Raw genomic sequence first — 26,165 nt, 5'->3', positions numbered from 1 at the left:
ACATAACATAATGGAAGGTATTCTCAATGTGAAAGCCGCACGTCATCTCTACAAGGACTGTGCAGTAGTCACTCCTCCCAATATATTCATGGGCAAATGCAACAGGTACCTTGGCGAGGACAAGGTCAAGTATGTTTTCCCCTCCCTCCCTCACCACCTGTCGGAGACCAAGTCTTTCAGCTATGTCCTTTAGGACTCAGTCAACTCGTCAGCAGTGGTGCTGCCGAGTCATTCTTGGTGATGGGCATTGAAGTCCCCCACCCAGAGTACATTCTGTACCCTTGCCACCCTCAGTACTTCTTCCAATTGCGACAGTCTGCAGGTGAGACTAAAACAATGCGGTTTCATGTCTCTTCTCCCCAGCATACTCCTGGCAAATGCCCAAGCAATCATAAACAAGCTGGACGAGCTTAATGCTAGACTTGCCTCTCAGAGGGAAGCAAGAGACTGCTGTGTGCTCTGTTTCAAGGAGACATGGCTCACCACTGCCTCACCAGACCGTGCCATACAACCTGAAGGCTTCTCAATACACCAGATGGACCGCATGGCGCCATCAGACAAAGCAAAGGGTGGAAAGGTTTGCCTCCTCATCAACTCCTCTTGGTGCTCAGACGTGGCGACCATGTTGAACCACTGCTCCCCGGATCTGGAATACCTGACTGTGAAGTGCTGCCCACACTACCCTCCACGGGTGTTCACTTCTGCCATCGTCACGGCAGTCTACATCCCACCCCAGGCGGAACTGAAGAAGGCGCTTGATGAATTGTACACCGCTGTAAATAACAGTGAAACAGAGAATACCCGGAGGCCTTGTTCATCGTGGACGGGGACTTCAACAAGACCAACCTCAAGAGTGTACTGCCAAAATTTCACCAACACATCTTCTGTCCCACCAGGGGGGGCAACATCTTTGGCCACTGCTACATAAACATCAAGGGTGCCTCCCGATCCATCCCCCAACTGCACTTCAGAAAATCAGACCACAAGATGGTGCTCCTTCTCCCGGCATACAAGCAGAAACTTAACTGGACCGGTTAAGAAGGTCGTGCAATGCTGGACCGAAGCAACAGAAGATGCTCCTATCGACTGCTTGGAATCTGTGGACTGGTCCATATTCAAGAACTCAGCGGCCAACCTAAACGGGTATGCCACCAACGTCACAGACTTCATCAGTTAGCGTGTAGAAGATTGCGTGCCAAAGAATGTAGTACGAGCGTTCCCCAACCGGAAACTATGGCTAAATCAAGATATTGACTCCCTACTGAAGGCCAGGTCGGAGGCGTTCAAGACAGGCGACCCTGACCTATACAAGAAATCCAGGTACGACCTCTGCAAAGCCATCAGGGATGCCAAGAGACAATACCAGACTAAGCTAGAGTCACAAACTAACGTTATGGACTCTCGTCGGTTGTGGAAAGGCTTAAACAACGGGCTACGAAGCAAAACCGAGTAGAATCTCCGGCAACAGCGCACCCTTCCCCGATGAACTCAATGTATTCTATGCTCGTTTCGAGCAGGAATCCAACATACCGTTGTCAACCGCCCCGGCAGCCTCAGACACACCCATACCTACTGTCACAGCTTCCAAAGTCAGATCAGCCTTCTTAAAAGTGAACCCTCGGAAAGCATTGGGTCCTGATGGAGTCCCTGGTTGTGCATTCAGATCCTGCATGGACCAACTGGAGGGTGTGTTCGCTGACATCTTCAACCTCTCCCTACTCTGTTCCGAGGTTCCCACCTGCTTCAAGAAGACCACCAACATATCGGTGCCAAAGTACCAGGCAATGTGCCTCAACGTACCGTCCGGTGGCCTTGACATCGATCATTCTGAAGTGCTTCAAGAGATTGCTCATGAGACACATCAACTCCATACTCCCAGAATGCCTTGATCCACTGCAATTCGGATACCGCCACAACCGGTCCACAGCAGACACTATGGAAGCAAAGTATCGTACACACCCCTGTCTGCATCAATGGTGCTGAGGTAGAGATGATTGACAGCTTCAAATTCCTAGGTGTGCAGATCACTAACAATCTGTCCTGGTCCACCCACGTCGACGGTACGACCAAGAAAACACAACAGTACCTATGCATCCTCAGGAAAGTAAAGAAATTTGGAATATCTGCATTGACTCTTACCAATTTTTACAGATGCACCATAGAAATATCTGGCTGCATCACAGCCTGGTATGGCAACTGCTCGGCCCAAGACCGTAAGAAACTACAGAGAGTCGTGAACACAGCCAAGTCCATCACGTGAACCCGCCTCCCATCCACTGACTCCATCTACACCTCCCGCAGCCTTGGGAAAGTGGGCAGCATAATCAAAGACCCCACCCACCTGGGTTATTCTCTCTTCAAACCTCTTCCATCGTGCAGGAGATACAAAAGTCTGAGAACACGCACTAACAGATTCAATAACAGCTTCTTCCCCGCTGTTTCCAGACTCCTGAATGATCCTCTTATGGACTGAACTGATCTCTGCACGCATCTTCTCTACTGAGTAGTACTACACTCCATATGCTTCACCCGATGTCTGTATTTACATTGTGTGTCTATTGTATGTCCGATGTTTTTTCAAGTATGGAACGATCTGTCTGGACTGTACACAGAACAATACTTTTCACTGTACTTCGATACATGTGACAATAAACAAATCCAAATCCAAATGGTGTTCAACATGGAGGAGCAGATTCATCAGCTGAGGTGGGAGGGGGGGATGCAGTAGGTGATAATCAGTAGACAGTTTCCTTGCACATGTTTGACCTTATGCCATCTGACATCCATGAGTCACCCAGGGCAACTCCCTCCCGGACCACTGTGCCACCACCTCTGGTAGGTCAGTACTGTCGGTTGGACAGGACCTACTTAGGGATGGTGATGGTGGTGTCTGGGACATTATCTGTAAAGTATGACTCGGTGAGTATGACTATATCAGGCTTTTGCTTGACTAGTCTCCCAATTTTGGCACAAGCCCCCTAGTTAGTAAGGAAGACTTTTCAGGGTCAATAGGGCTGAGTTTGCCATTGTCATTTCCAGTGCCTAGGTCAATGCCGGATGGTCTGTCCAGATTCATTGCGGTTTGACAACTGAGTGGCTTGGCTTGCTAGGCCATTTCTGTGGGTCTGGAATCATATATACGGCAGACCAGGTCAGGGCATTAGTGAAACAGATGGGTTTTTACGATAATCACCATTTTTTTAAAATTCCAGATTTATTAATTGAATTTAAATTTGAACCCATGTCCCCAGCGTATTAACCTAGGCCTCTGGATCACTAGTTTACCACTTCCACTTGTTGTGTTATGTACTCTGGGATAACACAGGCTGCAACTCGATGCAGCTTTGACCAAAGGTTACTCCAGACTTTGAAGTAATTTCAATGTGATTTATTGAATCATTAGCACAGTTCTCTAGGAGTTCGACTCTCCTGCTAATCTTGCTATAGTAACTCAGTCTAACTAACCAGTCTGCTCTAAGCCACGTGGTGGGTGTGATGCTTCTGATCTGCCCCTGTCCTACTCTCTAAGTGTCGCCTGTGGAAAGGATCAGAGCATGTGTGCCCTGTCCTTATATATGGGTTGTGTAATGCCCCCTTGTGGTAGTGTCACCTCTGGGTGTCTTGACTGCCCATTGGTCGTGTCCTATTCTATGTGTTCATTAGCTGTTTGTCTGCATGTCAAGACGTCTCTGGTGCTCCCTCTAGTGTTTACTTAGTCGTAGTGTATTTACATTTACCCCTTGTGTATTTACAGTGATGCAGATCACCACACCACTGACATTATCACAGCCTCCTCCATTCTCAGAATGCATCCAAAGGTATTTCCTTAATTATGATGTTTACAATTCCAACCTGAGGGATGGTGGTTCTGGTCAATAAAGCAGGACAAGTAAGCAAATTGCAGGCAAACAAACACCACGGGCGGTGGTGGTGAGGTTTCACCGTCTCGTGGATAGAGTGTTTTGAGATGGGCCAAGAAGGAGTGGAGCAGCAGGTGGGGGAATACGGAGGTCCGAATCTACCAGGACTGGAGCGCGGAGGTGGCAAAGAAGAGAGCTGGTTTTAATCGGGCCAAGGCGGTGCTCCATCGGAAGGGGGTGAGGTTCGGAATGCTGCAGCTAGCGCGACTGTGGGTCACATTCCAGGATCAACACCACTATTTTGAAACGCCTGAGGAGGCTTGGACCTTTATACAAACTGAAAAGTTGGACTCAAACTGAGGGTCTGTGGTTGTGGGGGGGGATGGCGGATGTATACAGGGTTTTAACTATGCGCGGGAATGTTCCACGGGTTGGGTGATGGATGGGGATTGGGGAAGAGATCTGATGGGGAGATTGTGAGCGAATGTGGGCGTCAGTGCTGGAGGGAGGGGAGGCCCGGGGAATTGGGATAAGGCCGCAAAAGGAGCTGCGCCAAAGGGGGCGGGGCCGGCTTAGGAAAGCGCGGGCTTTTTCCCGCGTTCGGGAAAGACGGAGGGGGGGGCGTGGAGGAGCGCTCACTGACTGCTGGGGAGGAGGGGGAGGGGGGATTCCCATACGGTGGGGGGGTCAATGGGATGGCGGGGGAGGCCGCGGTCAGCAGGAGTCAGCTGACTTACGGGAGTGTTATGGGGGGAGCAAAAGAGCTAGACATGGGTCTAGCTGGGGGAGGGGGGGGGATATAGGGTTGCTGCTGCATTGGCCGATGGGGAACTGGAAACAGAAGAGGTGGTCGGGACGGGGGTCCCCAGCCTGGGGGACTGGAGGGTGTGGGAGGCGCGGGCACGGGACTGGCCCAGACAAGGAGATGGCTAGTCGGCAAGGGGGGGGGGGGAGAAAGCCCCCCAATCCGGCTGATAACTTGGAATGTGAGGGGCCTGAATGGGCCGGTTAAGAGGGCCCGAGTGTTCGCGCACTTAAAGGGGCTGAAGGCAGACGTGATCATGCTTCAGGAGACACATTTGAAGGTGGCAGACCAGGTCAGGTTACGAAAGGGATGGGTAGGACAGGTAATTCATTTGGGGCTGGATGCAAAGAACAGAAAGGTGGCAGTACTGGTGGGGAAGCGGGTGTCGTTTGAGGCCAAGAATATTGTAGTGGATAATGGAGGTCGATACGTGATGGTGAGCGGTAGGCTACAGGGGGTGTGGGTGGGATTGGTGAACGTCTACGCCCCGAACTGGGATGATGCTGGATTTATGAAGCGTATGTTGGGGCGGATTCCGGATCTGGAGGCAGGAAGCTTAATAATGGGGGGGGATTTCAACACAGTGCTGGACCCAGCATTAGATCGCTCCAGATCTAGGACGGGGAAGAGGCCGGCTGCGGCCAAGGTGCTTAGGGGGTTTATGTACCAGATGCGGGGAGTAGATCCGTGGAGATTTGCTAGGCCCTTGGCCAGGGAATTTTCTTTTTTTTCTCACGTGCACAGAGCCTACTCCCAATAGATTTTTTTGTTTTGAGCAGGGCGCTGATTCCGAAAGTGGAGGGAACGGAGTACTCGGCCATAGCCATCTCAGACCACGCCCCGCACTGGGTGGAGCTGGAGTTAGGAGAGGAGAGGGACCAACGCCCGCTGTGGCGTCTGGATGTGGGATTACTTGCGGATGACGATGTGTGCGGGAGGGTGCGGGGGTGCATTGAAAGGTATTTGGAGGCCAACGACAATGGGGAGGTGCAGGTGCGGGTAGTGTGGGAGGCGCTGAAGGCGGTGGTTAGGGGAGAGTTCATCTCCATCAGGGCTCACAGGGAGAAGAGAGAGGGCAGGGAAAGGGAGAGGTTAGTGGGAGAGATCCTAAGGGTGGACAGGAGATATGCAGAGGCCCCCGAGGAGGGACTACTTAGGGAGCCGCGAAGTCTCCAGACGGAATTCGACCTGTTGACCACGGGGAAGGCAGAGGCACAGTGGAGGAAGGCACAGGGGGCGACGTACGAGTATGGGGAGAAGGCGAGCCGGATGCTGGCACATCAGCTCCGTAAGAGGATGGCAGCGAGGGAGATAGGTGGAGTCAAGGATAGCAGGGGAACTACGGTGCGGAGTGCGGTGAAAGTAAATGAGGCATTTAAGGACTTCTATGAGGAGCTGTACAGATCTCAGCCCCCAGCGGGGGAAGAGGGGATGCAAAGGTTTCTTGATCAACTGAGGTTCCCGAGGGTGGAGGAGCAGGAGGTGGCTGGTTTGGGGGCGCCAATTGGGTTGGAGGAGCTGGTTAAAGGACTGGGGAGCATGCAGGCGGGGAAGGTCCCGGGGCCAGATGGGTTCCCGGTTGAGTTTTACAGGAAGTATGCGGACCTGTTAACCCCGCTGCTGGTGAGGACTTTCAATGAGGCAAGGGAGGGGGGGGCCCTGCCCCCGACAATGTCCGGAGCGCTGATTTCTCTGATCCTGAAGCAGGACAAGGACCCACTGCAATGTGGGTCATATAGACCGATCTCGCTCCTCAATGTGGACGCTAAGCTGCTGGCAAAAGTGCTGGCTACGAGAATTGAGGACTGTGTCCCGGGGGTGATTCATGAGGACCAGACGGGATTTGTAAAGGGCAGGCAGCTAAACACCAATGTGCGGAGGCTCCTAAACGTGATTATGATGCCATCGGTGGAGGGAGAGGCGGAGATAGTGGCAGCTATGGACGCTGAGAAGGCCTTTGACTGGGTGGAGTGGGAGTATCTCTGGGAAGTGTTGCGGAGGTTTAGGTTTGGGGAGGGGTTTATTAGTTGGGTTAAGCTTCTATATAGAGCCCCGGTGGCGAGTGTGGCTACGAATCGGTGGAGGTCGGAGTATTTTCGGCTGTATCGAGGGACGAGGCAGGGGTGCCCCCTGTTGTTTGCATTAGCAATTGAGCCTTTGGCCATGGCATTAAGGGAGTCCAGGAACTGGAGGGGGGTGGTCCGAGGGGGAGAGGAGCATCGAGTATCGCTGTATGCAGACGACCTGTTGCTGTATGTGGCGGATCCAGTGGAGGGGATAGTGGAGGTCATGTGGATCCTAAGAGAGTTTGGGGACTTCTCGGGCTACAAGCTCAATGTCGGTAAGAGTGAGCTCTTTGTGGTGCATCCGGGGGACCAGGGAAGAGGGATAGACGACATACCGTTGAGGAGGGCGGAAAGGAGCTTTCGGTACTTGGGGATCCAGGTAGCTAGGAGCTGGGGGGCCCTGCACAAACTAAATTTGACACGGCTGGTGGAGCAGATGAAGGAGGACTTCAAACGATGGGATGTGTTGCACTCAATTAAAATGACGGTCCTCCCGAGGTTTCTTTTCGTGTTCCAGTACCTTCCTATTCGGATTACCAAGGCCTTTTGTAAGCGGGTAGGTAGGAGCATCATGGGCTTTGTGTGGGCAAACAAGACCCCGAGGGTAAGGAGGGGGTTTCTGGAGCGTAGTAGGGACAGGGAGGGCTGGCACTGCCGAATCTGGAGGGCTATTATTGGGTAGCCAACGTAGCGATGATCCTTAAGTGGGTGATAGAGGGAGAGGGGGCGGCATGGAAGAGGTTGGAGATGGCGTCCTGCAAAGGAACGAGCCTGAGGGCGCTGGTGACGGCACCGTTGCCGCTCTCGCCGATAAGGTACACCACGAGTCCGGTAGTGGCGGAAACGCTAAAGATCTGGGGGCAGTGGAGACGACATAGGGGTGAGATGGGAGCCTCGGTGTGGTCCCCGATCCGGGAGAACCACCGGTTCGTCCCAGGGAGGATGGATGGGGGGTTTCGGAGCTGGCATCGGGCAGGGATCAGAAGGATGGGGGACCTGTTTATAGACGGGACGTTTGCGAGCCTCGGGGCGCTGGAGGAGAAGTTCAGGTTACCCCCGGGAAATGCATTCAGGTATATGCAAGTGAGGGCGTTTGTGAGGCGGCAGGTGAGGGAATTCCCGTCGCTCCCGGCACAGCGGATCCAGGACAGGGTGATTTCGGGTGTATGGGTTGGAGAGGGCAAGGTTTCGGCGATATATCAGGAGATGAAAGAAGAGGGGGAGGCTTTGGTAGAGGAGCTGAAGGGCAAGTGGGAGGAGGAGTTGGGGGAGGAGATTGAAGAGGGTCTATGGGCGGATGCCCTGAGTAGGGTTAATTCCTCTTCCTCATGTGCCAGGCTCAGCCTGATACAGTTTAAGGTTGTTCACAGAGCGCATATGACGGGGGCGAGGCTGAGTCGGTTCTTTGGGGTGGAGGACAGATGTGGGAGGTGCTCGGGAAGCCCGGCGAATCACGTCCACATGTTTTGGTCATGCCCGGCACTGGAAGGGTTCTGGAGGGGTTTCGCAAGGACTATGTCCAAGGTGGTGAAAGTCCAGGTCAAACCAAGTTGGGGGCTGGCATTATTTGGCGTATCGGACGAGCCGGGAGTGCAGGAGGCGAAAGAGGCGGGCATTCTGGCCTTTGCGTCCCTGGTAGCCCGGCGGAGGATCTTGCTATTATGGAAGGACGCGAAGCCTCCCAGTGTGGAAGCCTGGATAAATGACATGGCTGGGTTCATTAAGCTAGAGAGGATAAAGTTTGCCCTGAGAGGGTCTGCGCAGGGGTTCTTCAGGCAGTGGCAACCGTTCATTGACTATCTTGCGGAGCGCTAGGAGCTCGGTCAGCAGCAGCAGCAACCCAGGGAGGGGGGGGAAGAGGGGGGTATTTCCTTCGGGGGGGGGGGGGATATTTGGGTGGGTGGGGGAGGGGGTTTTTCCCAGGTAGTATTTGTACATACATATGGGAGGGTTAATATGTGCGGGAGAAACCCATTGTATAAGTTCTGTACTATGCTTGCTTGATATGTTTATGTTTTGTTTTGCTCTTATGTCTTTTTCTTTTCTGTTACGGGGGGTGGGGGTTTAACTGGTTGAACATTTTTGTTAGAAAAACTTTGAATAAACATTTTTTTTTTTTAAAAAGGAAGTGGACAGGTGGCAAACTACTATAAAGCAGGGGCAATAACTTGAGTAAAGAGGTTCAAACATGTTTCATACCAGTGCTAATCGATTTTGGTTTCGCACTTATGCTAAATGTCAACATGGATTAGGGGCGTGATTCTCCGGCCTCGTTATGCTCTCACTCCAACGAAACGAGGCCAGTGAATAGCAGGAGAGGCCAGAAAACAGGAACCGCACCAGGCACCAAACAATTTGCGATGCAACCGGCCCGCTCCAATAGGCGAAATCAGGATCTCGCCGTAGTGTGGCGAGACACCAATTATCACCACTTAAGCCCTATTTCCATACAATTAATGGGAGCCACCCCATATCCAACAGCCTCCTGTCATGCATTTGCCTCCCCAGCAAGTGGTCACGGTGGCGCCGATCAGTACTCCTTTTGAAAAACGTGAACCTGGCGGAAGGACTTCTGTGGGGAGCCATGGAGGTGAGTAGCCACCTTTGCTGATTGACAAAGAGCCCGGGGGTGCTGGGCTTGCCATCCCAGTGCTCGGTGGGGAGTGGTGGACCCTCGGCTGGGGGTGGGGGGGCCTCCACAGGAAATGGGGGACTCTCCGCAGGGGTGGGGGTGTAGGCGCTGGGGGAGCAATCGCTTGCGGCACCATCATGCCAACCCCTGGATCGTGTGTACCTGTTCCTGGGACAAACCTTGTCCCTGCTCATCTGTCCCACTGATCACTCGTAACCTCCACCGACTGCTCATGACTCTGGCTGCGCGGCTGAAGGCTATTGCAAATAGGGAATTGACAATCGTGGTTAAGTGAGCACTTCACACATCCCAAGTGGATTCTCATGGGTGGGCAGGCCATGTAGCATGTGGGAGTCATTGCCTAGTATCCCAGTCACATCTTGAAGCCTGGACACTGTGCTTGAACACTGTGGGAGGCAACACCACACATGCGCCAGCCAATATCCGAACACTCAGGAGATGGCACACAGCTCCGGGGACAGATCCACGGCCGGATGGTGGGTGGGTGCCACGGGGATGTCTGGAGAGATGGGCCAAGAGATCGGAGGTCAGTCCGCATTGCAGAAGGAAGTGACAGAGGGGCCATAATGGTTGTGCACAAGGGTGTTTAATGTGTAATACAAGTCCCCACTCTCCCGATGGTGCCGCCCCCCACCCCCACCTACTCCCCCCCACCCCCCCCCCCAGTGCCCTCAGTGATCCTCAATGTGCTTTGCCCTCCTAGCTCTATCGCTACGTCTAGGTGTTCCCCAGGATGCACATCTGAGATGGAGGCAGCCAGTTGCTTATCATGTCCCGTGGCCTTCAATGCCCTTGGCGGTCATCGTCTGGAGGCTCTGGGGCCAGAGGGCCCAGGCGCATTTGTCGGCAGCATATGCACAGCCGTGTCACCCTGTCCTGTGTGCTGCATTCGAGGCTCAGCCTCATCAGAGCAGTGGAACTCAGGGAAGCTGGTGGCCAGTCCATGGGTTAGGTCCGGGTTGGCACTCAGAGCCCCCTCCTCCCAGTCGGTGCTCATAGGGCCCTGGGGTTCACCTTGGGATGGAGGGGCAGTTGGTTCGAGCGCTGGCTGCCCCTGCATCGTCTGGCACTGCCAGCCCTGGTGGCTCCCCATGGTCTGCACCATCGTGTCGACGCCCTTGCCGATGCTCCTCAGTGACTGGGCCACGCTCTGCAGCGCCTCGGCAATGCCCACCTGCAACTGGGACAAGCTCCGCAGTGCCTCGGCCATTCCCAACTGAGACTGGGGCATGTCCCGCAGCGCCTCAGCAAGGTCCGCCTGGTACTGGCTCACGTCCCCCAGTGAGGCGGGCAGTCTGCCGAGACCCTCAGCCATGGCCGTCACCGACTGCACAACGCCTTGGACACCTTCACTAGTGGTGTCGACGTCGTGCAACAGGCTTTCCACTGTGGTCGTCACCCTAGCAGTGTTGGCCTCAGTGCCATGCATTGCCGACGACATCTCTTACACCCGTAGCCTCTGCGACTCCTCAAAGCGGCTATGGATCTGCTGGAATGACCCTGCCATCACCCTCTGAATGTCCCGGCTGCTCCCTATCATCTGCATCAGCTCCAGGTACCTCTGTACTAGAGGCTCAATGTCAGGCTGGGACCCAGCTGGGTCCAGGGATCCTGCAGACCTCCGACAATTCCCTGGGGGCTCCTGCCTCCACTGATGTGCATCAGCAGCAGTGTGGTGCTCACCAGATTGTGCCCCTGATGCCTGTCCACTAACATGTCCCACCGAAGTATGTGTAGCTGCGCTAGTGGAGGGTGGGGATCACAGCTGTGCCACGACTATAACGGTTGCATCCTCGGAGCTCTCCTCCAAGGTGGTCTTGTGGGAGACAGGAGAGAGTGCCGCCTGGGATGGGCTGGCACCGATGGCTGGAGGACCTGCGGGAGAATGTACATGTGGTCAGTGGAGGGATAGGTCAGCAAGTCAATAACAACTCATGTTTGACAGGTTCACCGGGTGGAGTGCCGTTAAGTGGACCAACGTTGAATAGCGTTGTTGGCCTCGCTGGTCCAAGCACCGGGAAGGTCGTGGTAATTCCTGCTCGCTAGCACACTTCGAAATCTTTCCGGAGAATTGCACCCAAGATGTCAAAAAACCCATCAAATGAAAATGAGAATGGTTACTGAGAGACAACAGTCCAGGTTGCGTTTACACGATTAACTAGAGTAAAGGTAGTGAATGCCTAAAATAGTCTTACCGAATTTGGTACCAATGCATAAAGCGTTTTAAAACATTGGTGATAGGAAACGTTTTACCTTGGGAGGAGCGTAAATTGTGCAAGACTAGGTGCTGGACAGATTCGTTTGAATAACTGAATTCACGTTCCAGCCTCCCCGAACAGGCGCTGGAATGTGGCGACTAGGGTCTTTTCACAGTAACTTCATTTAAAGCCTACTTGTGACAGTAAGCGATTTTCATTTCATGGAGTATATTGGTGGTCAACACCAGCATTGACAACTTGGACAATGGAGCCCGCTCTGTGCTAGAACACAGCAGGTGGCGCCACTCCGTCAGAATTGGCTGCAAACTCTCGAGGACAACATCGCAATCTTCAATAATCAGCCTATATATCGAATAAGAGTGCCTTTTAAACGGTGTTTTTCTCAAGAGAAGCAGAAAAACAACTACTCCTAACATAAAGGTGAGCCTGACTGTCGAATGTTCCAGAACTATTCATCGACTTTACCATTCTGGAACTTTCCAGGTCGCTCGGGCAACTTATTGAAGACTGTCTAATGTTACTCACTGGTGTTTCACAGAGCAAAGAAAACGTGTCAGGGGGATAACTGAAGGTTGATTATATTCGACTAATTTCGACTGCACGAAGTTCTTTCTCAGCATTTGTGACTCGCCGCGCGCCTTTCCGAACGGCTTTCGGAATCGCTCGGCTTTTTCCGTCCGCGAGCCGCCTGGGCGGCCGGAAGTGACGTGTTGGGAGAGAGCGGCGGAGCCGAGTTGCTCAGAGTTTTGTTGCGAGTCCAGTGTGAGAAGTGGGACTGTCGTCGTCTCTGCTGAAGGAGGTTCACCTCTGACCTTCTCTCTTTTTAAAAAAAAGAACAAAACAAAAAAAAAATCCTTCCTGAAATAATTGTTTGCTCTGCTTCTTTAGCATTGGAAAGTCACCAGGTGGGAGGGAAAATTGCGAGGCGAGTTTCCCAGGAAAAGCTTCTCTCAGACTGCGAGCCCAGTCGTTGGGATCAGCCTGACCACCTGGCTGTTTTAATTAAGTGGAGAGGGGATTTGAGAGAGAAAGAGAGGACAAAGGCTTGATTCTTATTATTGGATCGCTCCCGTCTGGAAAATAAAAGCAAGCAACTGGAGGCGAGGAAAGGAAGCTTGGTCATTGACTGCAAGCTTCATTTGTTGTTTGGTGGGGGGGAGGTTGTGAGACCAACAAAAAAAGACCCAAAGTGCTGACTGATCACTGGGCCCCTTTGCAGAATCGCCCCCACAAACAAAGGGCTTTGTGACAGAGAAAGCTCCCCATCCTCGCTCGCTTTACCCCCCCCCCCCCCCCTTCAATAATTAGACTCGCCTGTCCAGATTTTTTCTTAAGGCCAGATTCTTTCGTAAAATATCGCACGGAAGACGGGGGTGATCACTAATCTTGCACATTTCTGACACTCTGCAATGGGCAGAACAAAAATAATCTTATTCATTGTTGTCGGTTTGCAGTGAGTTCAAGACGAGTCCCAGGGACGCTGCTGAGGAGACCTTCAAAAGGAAACTGCACCTTCCTGCTCGGAGGAGTGAAGAAGGTGAAGATCACTAAGCTCCCGTTTTGCCAAGTAGAACTCGGTGACTGTGCACCTAAAACTTCCTTATCAAAAGAACGCAGATGGCTAAAAAGCAAAATCAGAAGGGTGAGTGAAAACCTGGGAAAGATCTGAATTGCTCGAGTGTCAATTTGCTTTTCTATCACTTTAATACACCAAGCTGCAGTGCTCTTCAACTTGCCTCTTAATTTTGAAGATTATTTTGTAATCCATTTTTCAAAATAATATCTAACGTCGCAAGTTTGTTGCAAAGGGCTTCTTCACAACAGAAAATACGTTTAGATTACTTCAGAAGCAGAGTTTTTGAATCCCATGTGTTGCCTTCCTGTTCAGTGCAGGATTAAGTAGTGAATTCTAACAAAATGATTCCCTTCCATAGTTTTGAAATTGGGGAAAGAGGAGTGGATGTGTGAGCCTGATTTCTGATTTCCACTGTGTGATATTGCACACAGTGGAAAATAAGGGTGAAATTTGTAGACGAATTAGAGTGATACACAGATGGATGTAATAGTGGATTTTAATCATCCAAAAATAGACCATGTTTGCGGTGAGAAGAGAGAGCTTCTGTCATGTTTAGGGGCAGAGTGTCCGCCGTCAATCAGATGGTAATACTCTTGCCTTCCAGGTCCTACTTCAGGGTTTATCCACAAAAATCAATGCTGACACTCCAGTGCAGTACTTGGGGAGTGCTGTACTGTCAGAAGAGCTACGTTTTGGGTGAGACATTAAACTGATACCACTTTTGCCTGCTCGGGTAGATGTAAAAGATCCCCAGACACTATTTCAAAGAAGAGCAGGGGAGTTGTGATCGGTGTCCTGGCTAGTATTTATCCCTCAATCAACATCACAAAAACAGATTATCTGCTCATTATCACATTGCTGTTAGTGGGGTTTTCTGTGTACAAATTAGCTGCTGTATTTCCTACATTACAACAATGACTATGCTACAAAAGTACTTTGTTGGCTGTAGAGCACTTTGTTATATGTCCGGTGGTCATGACAAGTGCTATCTAAATTTTTTTTCTGTGTTTTCAGTCATTGTTTTGCTACTCTCAAAAGGAAGGAAGTGCGAACTGTTCTGATTTTGGATAAAGAAAGTATGCCACCTATAAGGGAAAGATGGAAAATAATATCAATAAATACTGATTATTGGCTCAATATAATAATAGAAAAGGAAAAATTGAAGTCCAAGACAAGAGTTCAAGTTAGGAAGGGATCTTGACCTAGGGGAAAATGGCAAACCGAACCATAGATCAGTAATATATTTAAGCAGGAGATGCAAATCAAGTACGTTCCAGTGTTGGGGAAAAGTGTCCTGAAGGATTGGGTTAAATGGATGAATTGGGAAATCAGACCAAATTCAAAACTTTATCGAGTTTTAACAGGGCAATAATAAAAATGAAAGGACCAATATAAAGAATATGTAGAAAAACTACAAATCGAGATTAGGACAGCTAATGTGTTAGAGAGAATTAGCAAAATAAAAGCAATAAAAGATTTACTATAGACACAGTCATAAAACAATGGTCAATGTAGGGGTCGGACTGCATGTCAATGATACTATAGACCTTTATCTCACTTTTCACGTGGATGTTGGCTATTGTAATCGGAGGTCATCGAAGTTAATATTCAGTGAGAAATGGTGCTAAAGAAGTTACTGAAACTTAAGGTAGAAAAATCATTTGGAACCTGAATATCTGGAAGTAATGGGCCATTCAATTACTGGTAAATTGCTGAGCCGATCTGAGCTGCCATTGAAGGGCCCATTGTGTCATACAGCACATACATTTTCAAAAATAAAAAACTGTCCTTCTTTCCAGGAGTGCCAGAACCCTAGTGTATTACTTTACCACGCAAGCATCAACTATCAACTATTTCTCTGGGCTTGGGTGAAGGTGGTTTTTTTTCCCTATTTGTGTTTTTAAATGTTATATGGGGGAAATCCAATGTATAATTTCTGCTTGTTGTATTCTTGTTTTTTTCTTCTTGTTGGGGGGAGGGTTTTGTTGAAAATTTGAATAAATATATATATTTTTTCAAAACTATTTCTCTGGGCAGAGTGAGGCCGATTACAATGGAAGCTGTTGAGTTTTAACAAAATGGTGAATTGGTGGGTGTGACCTGTACTGCTGGAATGGCTGTGATGATGCTACGGTGTCAGAAAATGCAGTTATGCTTCTTCCATGACCCCCGAAGAAATGCAGGGGACAGTTGGGTATATGAGACAAAACCAAGAAGTCCTTGTAAATAGAGAGACTTGGATTGAAGATGAAGTGCTACTGCCATGTACTATTGTTACCAGTTATTTCATACATAGTTGGGAGTTATGTCTGGATGAACATAGATTAACATAGAATTTACAGTGCAGAAGGAGGCCATTCGGCCCATCAAGACTGCACGGGCTCTTGGAAAGAGCACCCCACCCAAGGTCAACACCTCCACCCGATCCCCATAACCCAGTAACCATCCCAACACTAAGGGCAATTTTGGACACTAAGGGCAATTTAGCATGGCCAATCCACCTAACCTGCACATCTTTGGACTGTGGGAGGAAACCGGAGCGCCCGGAGGAAACCCATGCGCACACGGGGAGGATGTGCAGACTCCGTACAGACAGTGACCCAAGCCGGAATCGAACCTGGGACCCTGGAGCTGTGAAGCAATTGTGCTATCCACAATGCTACCGTGCTGCCCATGAAGTTGAAGACCCTCTACTGGCATCAAAACAATTGAAAGTGATATGAGCCCGAGTGAACCACAACCACGTTGATTGTAGTCAGCAGGTGGTTTCAATCACTTTTGCACTTCATGCCAGCATGGATGACACTCTGGTCTGAATTATATATGTGTTCCAAAGGAAATTATAGATTTTGTTTGAGGCTATCTTGTTTACATCTGTTTTTCCCTCCTCTGTATTCGTCTCTATTTTGCACTGGTCTATCACTTCCTCCTCAGTCTGCACTGTGTGATAGGTCTAGGGGGAGCAGAATTCTTAAAATGCATCCAGGAGAACTTTATTTAAAAAAAACAATTTAGAGTACTCAATTCTTTTTTTTTCCCCCAATTAAGGGGCAATTTAGCGTGGCCAATCCACCTACCCTTGCACATCTTTAGGGTTGTGGGGGTGAGACCCACGCAGATACGGGGGGAATGTGCAAACTCCACACGGACAGTAACCCAGAGCCGGGATCGAATTTGGGAACTTGGTGCTGTGAGGCAGCAGTGCTAACCACTACTCCACCATACATAAAAGGTCCTACAAGAGAGGGGACGATCCTGTACTTAATTTTCGGTAACAAAGCTGGGCAAGTGGTTGAAGTATCAGTGGAGGAACATTTTGCAGACAGTGATCATAACTCCATTAGATTCAAGATTGTTATGGCAAAGGACAGGATGGGCCTGAGATCAAAGTTCTAAATGGGGGAAGGCTGATTTTCATGAGATCAGATATGATTTGGCCGGAGTGGACTGGGAGCAGACACTTGTAGGTAAATCTGTGACTGAACAGTGGGATGCATTCAAGAAGGAAATAGGGAGAGTACAGGGCCAACATGTTCCAATCAAGAAAAAGGGTGGGACCAACAAATCCAGTGAACCCTGGATATTGAGGGATATACAGCATTGGATAAAGAGAAAAAGGGAGGCTTATGGCAGATATCGAGGGTTGAAAACAGCAGAAACCCTAGAGGCATATAGAATGTGCAAGTGGGAACTTCAAAAGGAAATTAAGAGAGCAAAAAGGGGACATGAAAGGATAATGGTAGGTAAAATAAAGGAAAATCCTAAGTTGTTTTACAAGTACATTGAGGGTAAAAGGATAACTGGGGAAAGTGTAGGGCCCATTAAGGACCACATTGGTAGTTTGTGTGTGGAGCCGGAGGATGTAGGTAGGGTTCTAAATGAATACTTTGTATTCAGTCATGGGAGGGACAGTGTGGGTTTGGAAATCGGGGAGAGGGACGGGGTGAGCAGCACAGTGGTTAGCACTGTTGCTTCACCGAGTCCTGGGTTCAATTCCCGCTTGGGTCACTGTCTGTGCGGAGTCTGCAAGTTCTCCCCATGTCTGTGTGGGTTTCCTATTGGTGCTCCGGTTTCCTCCCACAAGTCTCGAAAGACGTGCTTGTTAGGTGAATTGGATATTCAGAATTTTCTCTCCGTGTACCTGAACAGGCGCCGGAGTGTGGCGACTAGGGGCTTTTCACAGTAACTTCATTGCAGTGTTAATGTAAGCCTACTTGTGAGAATGATAAAGATTATTATTATTAATGGACCGAGAGGAGGTTCTGAGTGGTCCGGCAGGCTTAAAAGTAGACAAGTCTCCAGGGCCAGATGAAATGTATCGCAGGCGGTTGAGCGATGCAAGGGAGGAAATAGCAGGGGCATGGCAATAATTTTCAATTCCTCTCTGACCACAGGAGAGGCGCTGGAGGACTGGAGAATAGCCAATGTGGTACCATTATTCAAGGGAGGAAGGGATAAACCAGGAAACTACAGACCAGTCAGTCTAACCTCAGTGGTGGCGAAACTATTGGAAGCAATTCCGACAGATTTAATCTGCATTTGGAGAGGCAGGGATTAATCAAGAACAGTCAGGGTGATTTTGTTAAGGGGAGGTCATGTCTGACGAACGTGATTTAATTTTTCGAAGAGGTGACCAGGTGTGTAGATGGGGGAAATTCATTTGACATAGTCTACTTGGTCTTCAGCAAGGCTTTTGATAGGGTGCCACATGGGAGACTGATAGCAAAGGTAAGAGAGCATGGGATCCAAGGAAATTTTGCAAATTGGATCCAGAATTGGCTGAGTGGCAGGAAACAGGCTGATGGTCGAGGGGTGTTTTCTGACTGGAAGCCTGTGTCCAGTGGGGCCCCACAGGGATCAGTGTTGGGGCCCTTGCTGTTTGTGTTTTATCTCAATGATTTAGATATGAATATAGGAGGGTTGATCAGTAAGTTTGAGGATAATACGGAAATTGGTGGGGTGGTAAATAGTAAGGCGGATAGCCTTCGATTACAGGAGGCTATAGATGGACTGATCAGTGGTAAATGGAATTCAATCCGGATAAGTGTGAGGTAATGCATTTGGGCAGGACAAACCAAGCAAGGGAATACATGATAAACGGCAGGACCCTGGGAAGCACTGAGGATCAGAGGGACCTTGGTGTGGATGTACACCAGTCCCTTAGGGTAGCAGAGCAGGTGGATACAGTGGTTATGAAGTCATATGATATACATAGAACAGATAATGCAGAAGGAGGCCATTCGGCCCATCGAGTCTGCACCGACCCACTTAAGCCCTCACCACACCCTATCCCAATAACCCCTCCAAACCTTTTTGGTCACTAAGGGCAATTTAACATGGCCAATCCACCTAACCTGCACGTCTTTGGACTGTGGGAGGAAACCGGAGCACCCGGAGGAAACCCACGCAGACACCGGGAGAACATGCAGACTCCGCACAGACAGTGACCCAGTGGGGAATCGAACCTGGGACCCTGGTGCTGTGAAGCCACAGTGCTAGCCACTTGTGCTGCCCAACATGTCTTTATTAGCCGAGGCATAGATTTTAAGAGTAGGGAGGTTATGCTGGAACTGCATAAAACATTGGTTAGGCCACAGCTAGAGTATTGTGTGCAGGTCTGGAATCCACATTATAGGAGGGATGTGATAGCACTGGAAAGGGTGCAGAGGAGATTTACCAGGATGCTGCCTGGGATGGAGAGTTTTAGTTATGAAGAGAGAGATTGGATAGACTGGGGTTGTTTTCTGTGGAACAGAGGAGACTGAAAGGGGCATGATTGGGATGTATAAAATTATGCAGGGCATAGATAGAGTAGACAGGAAGAAACTCTTCTCCTTGGTGGAGGGGACAATGACCAAAGGGCATAGATTTAAGGTAAGGGGCAGGAGGTTTAGAGGGGATGTGAGGAAAAACCTTTTCACCCAGAGGGTGGTGGAAATCTGGAACTTGCTGCCTGAAAGGGTGGTAGAGGCAAAAACCGTCATAACGTTTAAGAAGCATTTAGATGTGCACTTGCGATTCCAGGGCAGACAAGGCTATGGGCCAAAAGCTGGAAAATGGGATTAGAATAGTTAGGTGGTTGGTTTTGACCGGTGCAGACCTGATGGCCCGAAAGGCCTTTTCTGTGCTGTATGACTCTATGACTGTCATATTCTCTTTTTAATCATTAACTTTGAGCACAAAGTTCTAGGTTTAAAGTAAATGGATCTCTCATGGCATAGCTCATGAAGAATCAGAGGTTACATTGCTGCAATGAAAGGGGAATGGTGCACTTTCCACATCCTTTCAGTGGCAAAAAGTTTTAAATGAGGTGCTGAGGGTTGGGGTTTTTTTTTTTTGGATCCTAATAATTTTGTTTGCCTGACAGTTACTTCACACATGTGACATTTCCATTGCTGAACAGGAGATGGGGCTTTTTCGAGCCAGCAAATCCGAGTATGCTTTTTGAATGACCAGTCCTGCTGTTGATCCTAAAAAGAACTCTTGCGTTCCACAGCACCAAAAGCACCAAAGACTTGAGGTAGGCAGCTTTATGCTGCATTCTGAGAATTGCAAGACAATTGCCTTCTAATTATATGAGATTGCAATATAATGCTGGTATATTCTAGCTTACTACCTCGTTGAATTTCATTCATCTTACCGTAATAATTCAGTGAAACTCATGATTTTAAGCCTCAATTTTTTTTAGCTTGGCATGAGCCACTGACAGAAACATTTCAAACACAAATGACTGCTGTAAGTTTTTAACAATTTGTGATTTTATTTTTCCTGATGGGTATTGGAATACTCTAAGCAGAAGACCATATAATGGCCTGTGGCACTGCTCACAAATATTTTTTAAAACTGGAGTTTAGTGTTTTCTTTATGTGCTACGGGTAAATATATTTGCTACCCTCGCATAACAGTTACATTAATAAATTTATCTATTTATGTAACGGACAGTTTCATAAATAAACCCTTGCTTTTAGTTACATTGTGTTTCCTGTCAGTTATCTCCAAGGTCATGGTGCACTTTGCTTTGAAGTTTTTTAATACACATAGAATTCGAGGTTAGATCTACTTAACATTTCATATTTTTTAATATGCTAATTACATATCAATCTCCTGTAGTATTGTTCACCGTTTAACTGGTTACTAGGTTTAAGGAATTTGAAGAATAGTTATTAACAGTAGATGGACTCTCATGCTTTTATTCAAACTTGAGTTAACCTCACCAAAATTTGTGTACCTCTGATTTTTGTTAACTTGATATTTGCATAGCAAGTATTCTGCAATTTAAAAAATCACAGCAAATCTATATGAAGTTAATTATCCTCTGACAAACATAAGTAAGAATTAGTCCAGTAATTTCATTTGTAAAGTACTGCAACTTGTTAGAATAGCAGTTGTCCTGTATAATAAGGACTGAATAATCAGGACTGCCCTCTACAAGGGTAGCATTGTGGATAGCACAATTGCTTCACAGCTCCAGGGTCCCAGGTTCGATTCCGGCTTGGGTCACTGTCTGCACGTCCTCCCCGTGTGTGCGTGGGTTTCCTGCGGGTGCTCCGGTTTCCTCCCACAGTCCAAAGATGTGCAGGTTAGGTGGATTGGCCATGATAAATTGCCCTTAGTGTTGTGTGGGGTTGTGGGGATAGGGTGGAGGTGTTGACCTTGGGTAGGGTGCGCTTTCCAAGAGCCGGTGCAGACTCGATGGGCCAATTGGCCTCCTTCTGCACTGTAAATTCTATGTAAATAATACGCAATTCATGGGCATCTTAAGTTTTTTTTTAAAAAGCAGCTTGATGATTTTCCGAGGAGTAAGTGTTTCTGGAACTGTACGCTTTGTAAACCTACTTTAAGCTCTAGGATCTCTGCTGTTATAATTATTTTTGCGGTCAGGAAAAATCTTGCCTTCTGTCTTTAAGCAATAAGATTGAAGACTGCAAAACGTATGGTAATTTATTGTGATTGCCAACCCTGTATTCAACATATTTGTAAATTAGGGGAAAGCCGAAAAAAAATTCTCACAGAATTGCTCTGTGCTAATGACTCTCAAATGAAAATAGACACAGTTGCAACATAACATTAAGGCACGTTAGTTTGAATATTCTAGATCCTGACGATAATGAAAGTCAGCTCCGATGGTTTTTTAAAAGCACCTGCCAACTTTCAAGTATTGTGCAGCCTCTTAGTAAAAGCGTTTGAAAGGGTTGGTCAATTGCTTAAAAAAAATGGCTACTGCTGCTTTTCAATTGACTACGGGGGTCACGGATTTATTAAGTTTATTCTGTTGGTCATGGCCGCAATACAGACCCTGGGCCATTGGAATTTTGAAATCTTGCCAATAGTCTACTCAAAATCAGCTAACCTGTGTGCTTGGATTGATTTCAGAAGGCAGTCAATAGATGATTTGGTGACTTAGTAAATCATTAATCAATTTCATTTTTAAGCTACTGAATTTTATTTACCTGTTAATAGATTTTTGCCATACAAAAATAAGAGCTGTTTTTATAAATTGCAAACCAACTGCTTAAGATATTCTTGACTTTGTTCATTGAGCTTCTGGAAGAATTCCTGCAAGGGAAAATAGTTTTTTAAAACACACCAAGTTATTACAGAATGCAGTGCCTGAAAAGTTGGTGAAAGCAGATTCAATAATTAATTTTTCAAAGAGAATTGAATAGATACTTTAATTTGTCGAGCAATGGGGAAAGAACAGGGGAATGCAACTAATTGAATAGGTTTTACAAAGAGCTGGCAGAAATGTGATGGGTTGAATAGTCTCCCGTGCTGCATCGAAGCGTCATCTTAGATTATGTTCTCCAGTCTCTGATTTATGTTTTTCTCAATCTGGCAAGAGAGCTGCCATTGAGCTAAAGTTATTCGGGTTCCATTGGTGGAATTTGTCAGTGGAATGTTCAGACAGGTGAAAATGTTGCAGCTGTGGCAATGAGTTTTGCCATGATCTATGAGTTGGTAACACCTCCATAAACTTTTAAACTAGAAAGAATATGTGCATGTAAGACGATAATCCAAAAATGTCGCTCTGTAAAAGAGGGCATTGTGAGAAACATTTGCCTATCGCGATGGTACTCCATGTAGCCTGGGAACACTTAAACCTGCTTCTGCTTCATCCGTGGCTGCTGAAGACTCTCTCCTTTACTTACTTCTGGGTTTGCACTCGTGTTCAAGGTCTTCCTGCTTGTGGGATGTTAATGGAGGTTGTTTACAATGCTGTCCGATCTCTGGTTATCAGCAGAGAAAGTAAGTGAATTATTAAGAGCACAGCTGATGACCAATGCCATTGAAAATCCCAGAAGGGAAGCTTGAAACACCTGCTGTCAACTGTATTTTGTAATTTGGGATAATGTGAGGAAAGATGTGAAAACCAGAGAAGGCTCTCCCAGATGTCATTGTGATGGTTTTAAATAAAATAAAGGTTTATTAAACAAACTTCACAACAAGAAAATCAACTAGAAATACACTGAACTAACTCAATGGCTATGCACAGTAAAATTACCCAGTTGCAAATCCTTGTGTTCCATAACTTCAGAGCTAATCCTCCTCAAATAACATAGGCAAAATCCAGTAATAGTTACCATACCAGGCACTTGTAACTTTCGGGTTGCTTCTGACATAGGGTAGTTCAACTGGTTTTCCAAAGTTTGCTGGGAGTTCATACAGCTTTTCCTGCTGGGGGCTGAGCTCTCAAAACAGCTAATTTGCATAAGTTGAAATTGCTCCAGATATACTGTTTTCCCTTTTAGTCTTCCCTTATCTGAACTAACGTCCTCAGAAGTCACTCTTATTTACCTTCATTTTGTGAGTCCACCTTAAAATATAATTGTGAAGTTCACACCTCATCTCCTCCTTTGAACTTCTAACATTTTACTCAAACCTTTGATATTCATAGAATTTAGAATTTACAGTGCAGAAGGAGGCCACCCGGCCCATCGAGTCCACACCGGCTCTTGGAAAGAGCACCCTACCCAAGGTCAACACCTCCACCCTATCCCCATAACCCAGTAACCCCACCCAACACTAAGGACAATTTTGGACACTAAGGGCAATTTATCATGGCCAATCCACCTAACCAGCACATCTTTGGACTGTGGGAGGAAACCGGAGCACCCGGAGGAAACCCACGCAGACACTGGGAGAACGTGCAGACTCCGCACAGACAGTGACCCAAGCTGCAATCGAACATGGGACCCTGGAGCTGTGAAGCAATTGTGCTATCCACAATGCTACCGTGCTGCCCATATTCTGTTTTCCACTGTTCACAACTTGCCTGGATAACCATCTATTCACAGTGTTGTTAGGCTTATCAACATATCAAAAGGACTAGTTCCATCAACCTAGCCAAACTATCTTTACCACTACACAGCTTCCATTTTGAATAGTTTTTAAATAAATACAACCACCAGAACACATTCCCAATGACTGGATTTTTCATATCACAATTTCCTGACAAGCCTTTAAAGAATGTGGGGGTGTACAAAATGGTCAAGTAAGCACTAGTTAGTCCTTTTACAGAAAGAAAGTACTTCTCATGATCCCGGGATGTTCCAAGGCACTTTACAACTGATTGGGTACTTTTGAAGTGTAGTCAGTTGTAACGTGAGAAATACCAACTATGCTTAAGCAAGGAGTAACTCCGGCCAAGTGGTAAATCTAGCGGTTTCAGGCTATGGTCTTAACTTCAAATGGGAGACATTTCCCTTTGCTGTGAATTAGGTTCCTAAAATACAGTAAGTGGAATGTGAGTAACTAATGCTGTGTTGTGATTAAGTTAAAGATATATTGCTTTGTTTCTTGATTTCTGACATTCAAGAGTTGCTTGTAAGAGTTTTGTTGATGAGCATTGATGTATTTTTGAGTTAACAATGGTTGGGGCATTAGGCTGAAAGTAACTAAGTTATGGGTTCCAGGCTGCATGTGTTTAGTTTTCATGAGCATTCCATGGGGTAACCTTCATAATATTACATTTCAATATGATATTGCATTGTTTCTTTTACAATTGGTCTTCATCAAAGCATTAAAACAAAATAGTCTCCACAGTTTAGTTGATCATATGGTTAAGAAGTGTTATAAAAAAAGCTGTGTTACATAGTCTCCCAGGAACAGAGACATCAAAGAGCAAAAAGGGGTTTCTGACATGGAATTTTTGATTAAAAATCCAACTTAGTGAAGGTAAATTAGCCCCTTTGTAGATTGTTTCTGGATCCTGTCTAACATACTTTTGTTCTGTGGATTAAGTATAGATTCAGTTGTTTTAACTTGTTATATTTTGCCTTTTAGATTAACTGGAAAGGATGTGAGAACTTTGTGAATTCAGTGCAATGTTACTGCTAAATAGAATAATTTGTCCTGGAATAAGCAACCTGCTACCTACTCCCACCAAATTGCTGATGTGACTCATTCATAGTCTGTTACAACCACAAGACTAGAAGTGGTGTTTTAAAAAACTTGAATGTAGCACCTGGGGCTCGTAGTATCTGTGGAGTATCTGCGTAGTATGTGCCTTTCAAATTATAACGTCTATGGCATTTTCTTGTTTCTGTGGAAAATTGCCTTGTCTTTATTTTGACAAAAATTGATAATAACTTGTTTAAAAGCAGTGTTCCCTACTTGGAGAAGCACAGCCCTCATACTCCGCCCTATACAACTTTCCTGAGAGGGTTTTGGCTGAGATTTGGCCCTTGACAAAATGTTAGTGAGCAACACTGAATTCTAGTAATATGTCCCAGGAGCAGGTTTGATTGAGCCGGCAGCCTGAAGTAAGAAAGTACAACAAAGAACCTATTCGTACCTTAAGTAACTCTCCTCTTAGTTGTGTTGTGGAGCAGGGAAAATTGTTTTCTGATTCTCGGTATCTAGTATCATTTATATTACATGTGGGACAGGTAGAGTTAGTTTTTACTGGACAAAATGAGTACTGTCTATCTTTTACCCCAGGGACAAGTATGCTTTTTGCAGACATTTGGCAATTGTGCCAATGAAAATTTAAAATAAAGAGGACAGTGTGGGAACTTTAGCACTGCCTCATGTTCATTTCTTCAAATTGCTACATTTGCGATAGCAATTGCAGGGTTTGATATTAGTTTATCATTATGAGCATTGCTCAGTTTGGACAAAGGAATACAGACCTGAAGGTCCCAACTATGTGGAATTTGCACTTTCTCCCCGTGTGTGCGTGGGTTTCCTCCGGGTGCTCCGGTTTCCTCCCACAGTCCAAAGATGTGCAGGTTAGGCGGATTGGCCATGATAAATTGCCCTTAGTGTCCAGAAAGGTTAGGTGGGGTTATGGGGATAGGGCGGGGGCATTGGCCTCGGTGGGGTGCTTTCTCGGAGGATCGGTGAGGACTTGATGGACCAAATGGCCTCCTGCGCTGTAGGGATTCTGTGAACTTCAATTCCCAGTCTAATCTGAGTTAGCTGATTTGGTCAAGGGGTCAGTTGAATTGCCACAATTGACTTTGGCACCTCCAAATGGAGGAGCACAATTAACTAGAATTCGTATTCCTAATTGCTATCCAACAGTCTCTGCTGGCAAATGTACACGAGAACAGGATCAGACTCCTGTCATATCCCCAAATAAAATAAACAAATGGTACTCAATATCTCGGCTCTCAATGGGTACTTGGACGAAACAAGTACGGGTGACCAGCAGTTGCAGAAACGGGAAATGTCCCAAAGAGTTCCCATTTTCAGAAGGGAAGGGGGAAAAATGAGAGGAGAAAAATTATACATTAAGAGAAAACAATATTATATATAAAGTTACTTATGTTTAGTAATTCATTCGCTTTTTATAAAGGAGGACCAAGTTCCTGTTCTGTGTAGTTGCAGCAGTCATGATTCTGAATATAATGTTACACCCATTGGCTTTCAGGTTCAGTGTATTATTTTGTCATGGGTACTTTCAGGTATGTCTGCCAATAAAATTGTTGCCTTGCTGTGCTTTCCCTGTGCCTCCAAATCAAAGCTCTACTGCAGTTTGTCTA

General features: G+C 47.2%; 1 protein-coding gene across 4 annotated transcripts in view; it reads left to right on the top strand.

Annotated features, from left to right (window-relative positions):
- Positions 1–11,909: 11,909 nt before the first annotated feature.
- The window catches only part of spats2 (spermatogenesis associated serine rich 2), a 172,787-nt gene continuing 158,531 nt past the window's right edge, over positions 11,910–26,165 (top strand). The window contains exons 1-2 of one of the 4 annotated variants that reach the window (XM_072493893.1): positions 11,910–12,023; positions 13,058–13,245. In XM_072493893.1, coding sequence (XP_072349994.1) covers positions 13,221–13,245 — 25 coding nt within the window. In that variant the 5' untranslated portion in view covers positions 11,910–12,023; positions 13,058–13,220. Of the gene's footprint in view, positions 12,024–12,294; positions 12,529–13,057; positions 13,246–26,165 lie in introns of those variants that run through there. The other 3 variants (XM_072493891.1, XM_072493890.1, XM_072493892.1) reach the window with 3 other exon arrangements.

The sequence above is a fragment of the Scyliorhinus torazame genome, chromosome X (assembly GCF_047496885.1).
Source record: "Scyliorhinus torazame isolate Kashiwa2021f chromosome X, sScyTor2.1, whole genome shotgun sequence".
In the NCBI taxonomy this organism is placed as follows: Eukaryota; Metazoa; Chordata; class Chondrichthyes; order Carcharhiniformes; family Scyliorhinidae; genus Scyliorhinus; species Scyliorhinus torazame.
Note: the sequence above shows the minus strand (reverse complement) of the source record. Positions and strands in the feature narration are given on the sequence as shown.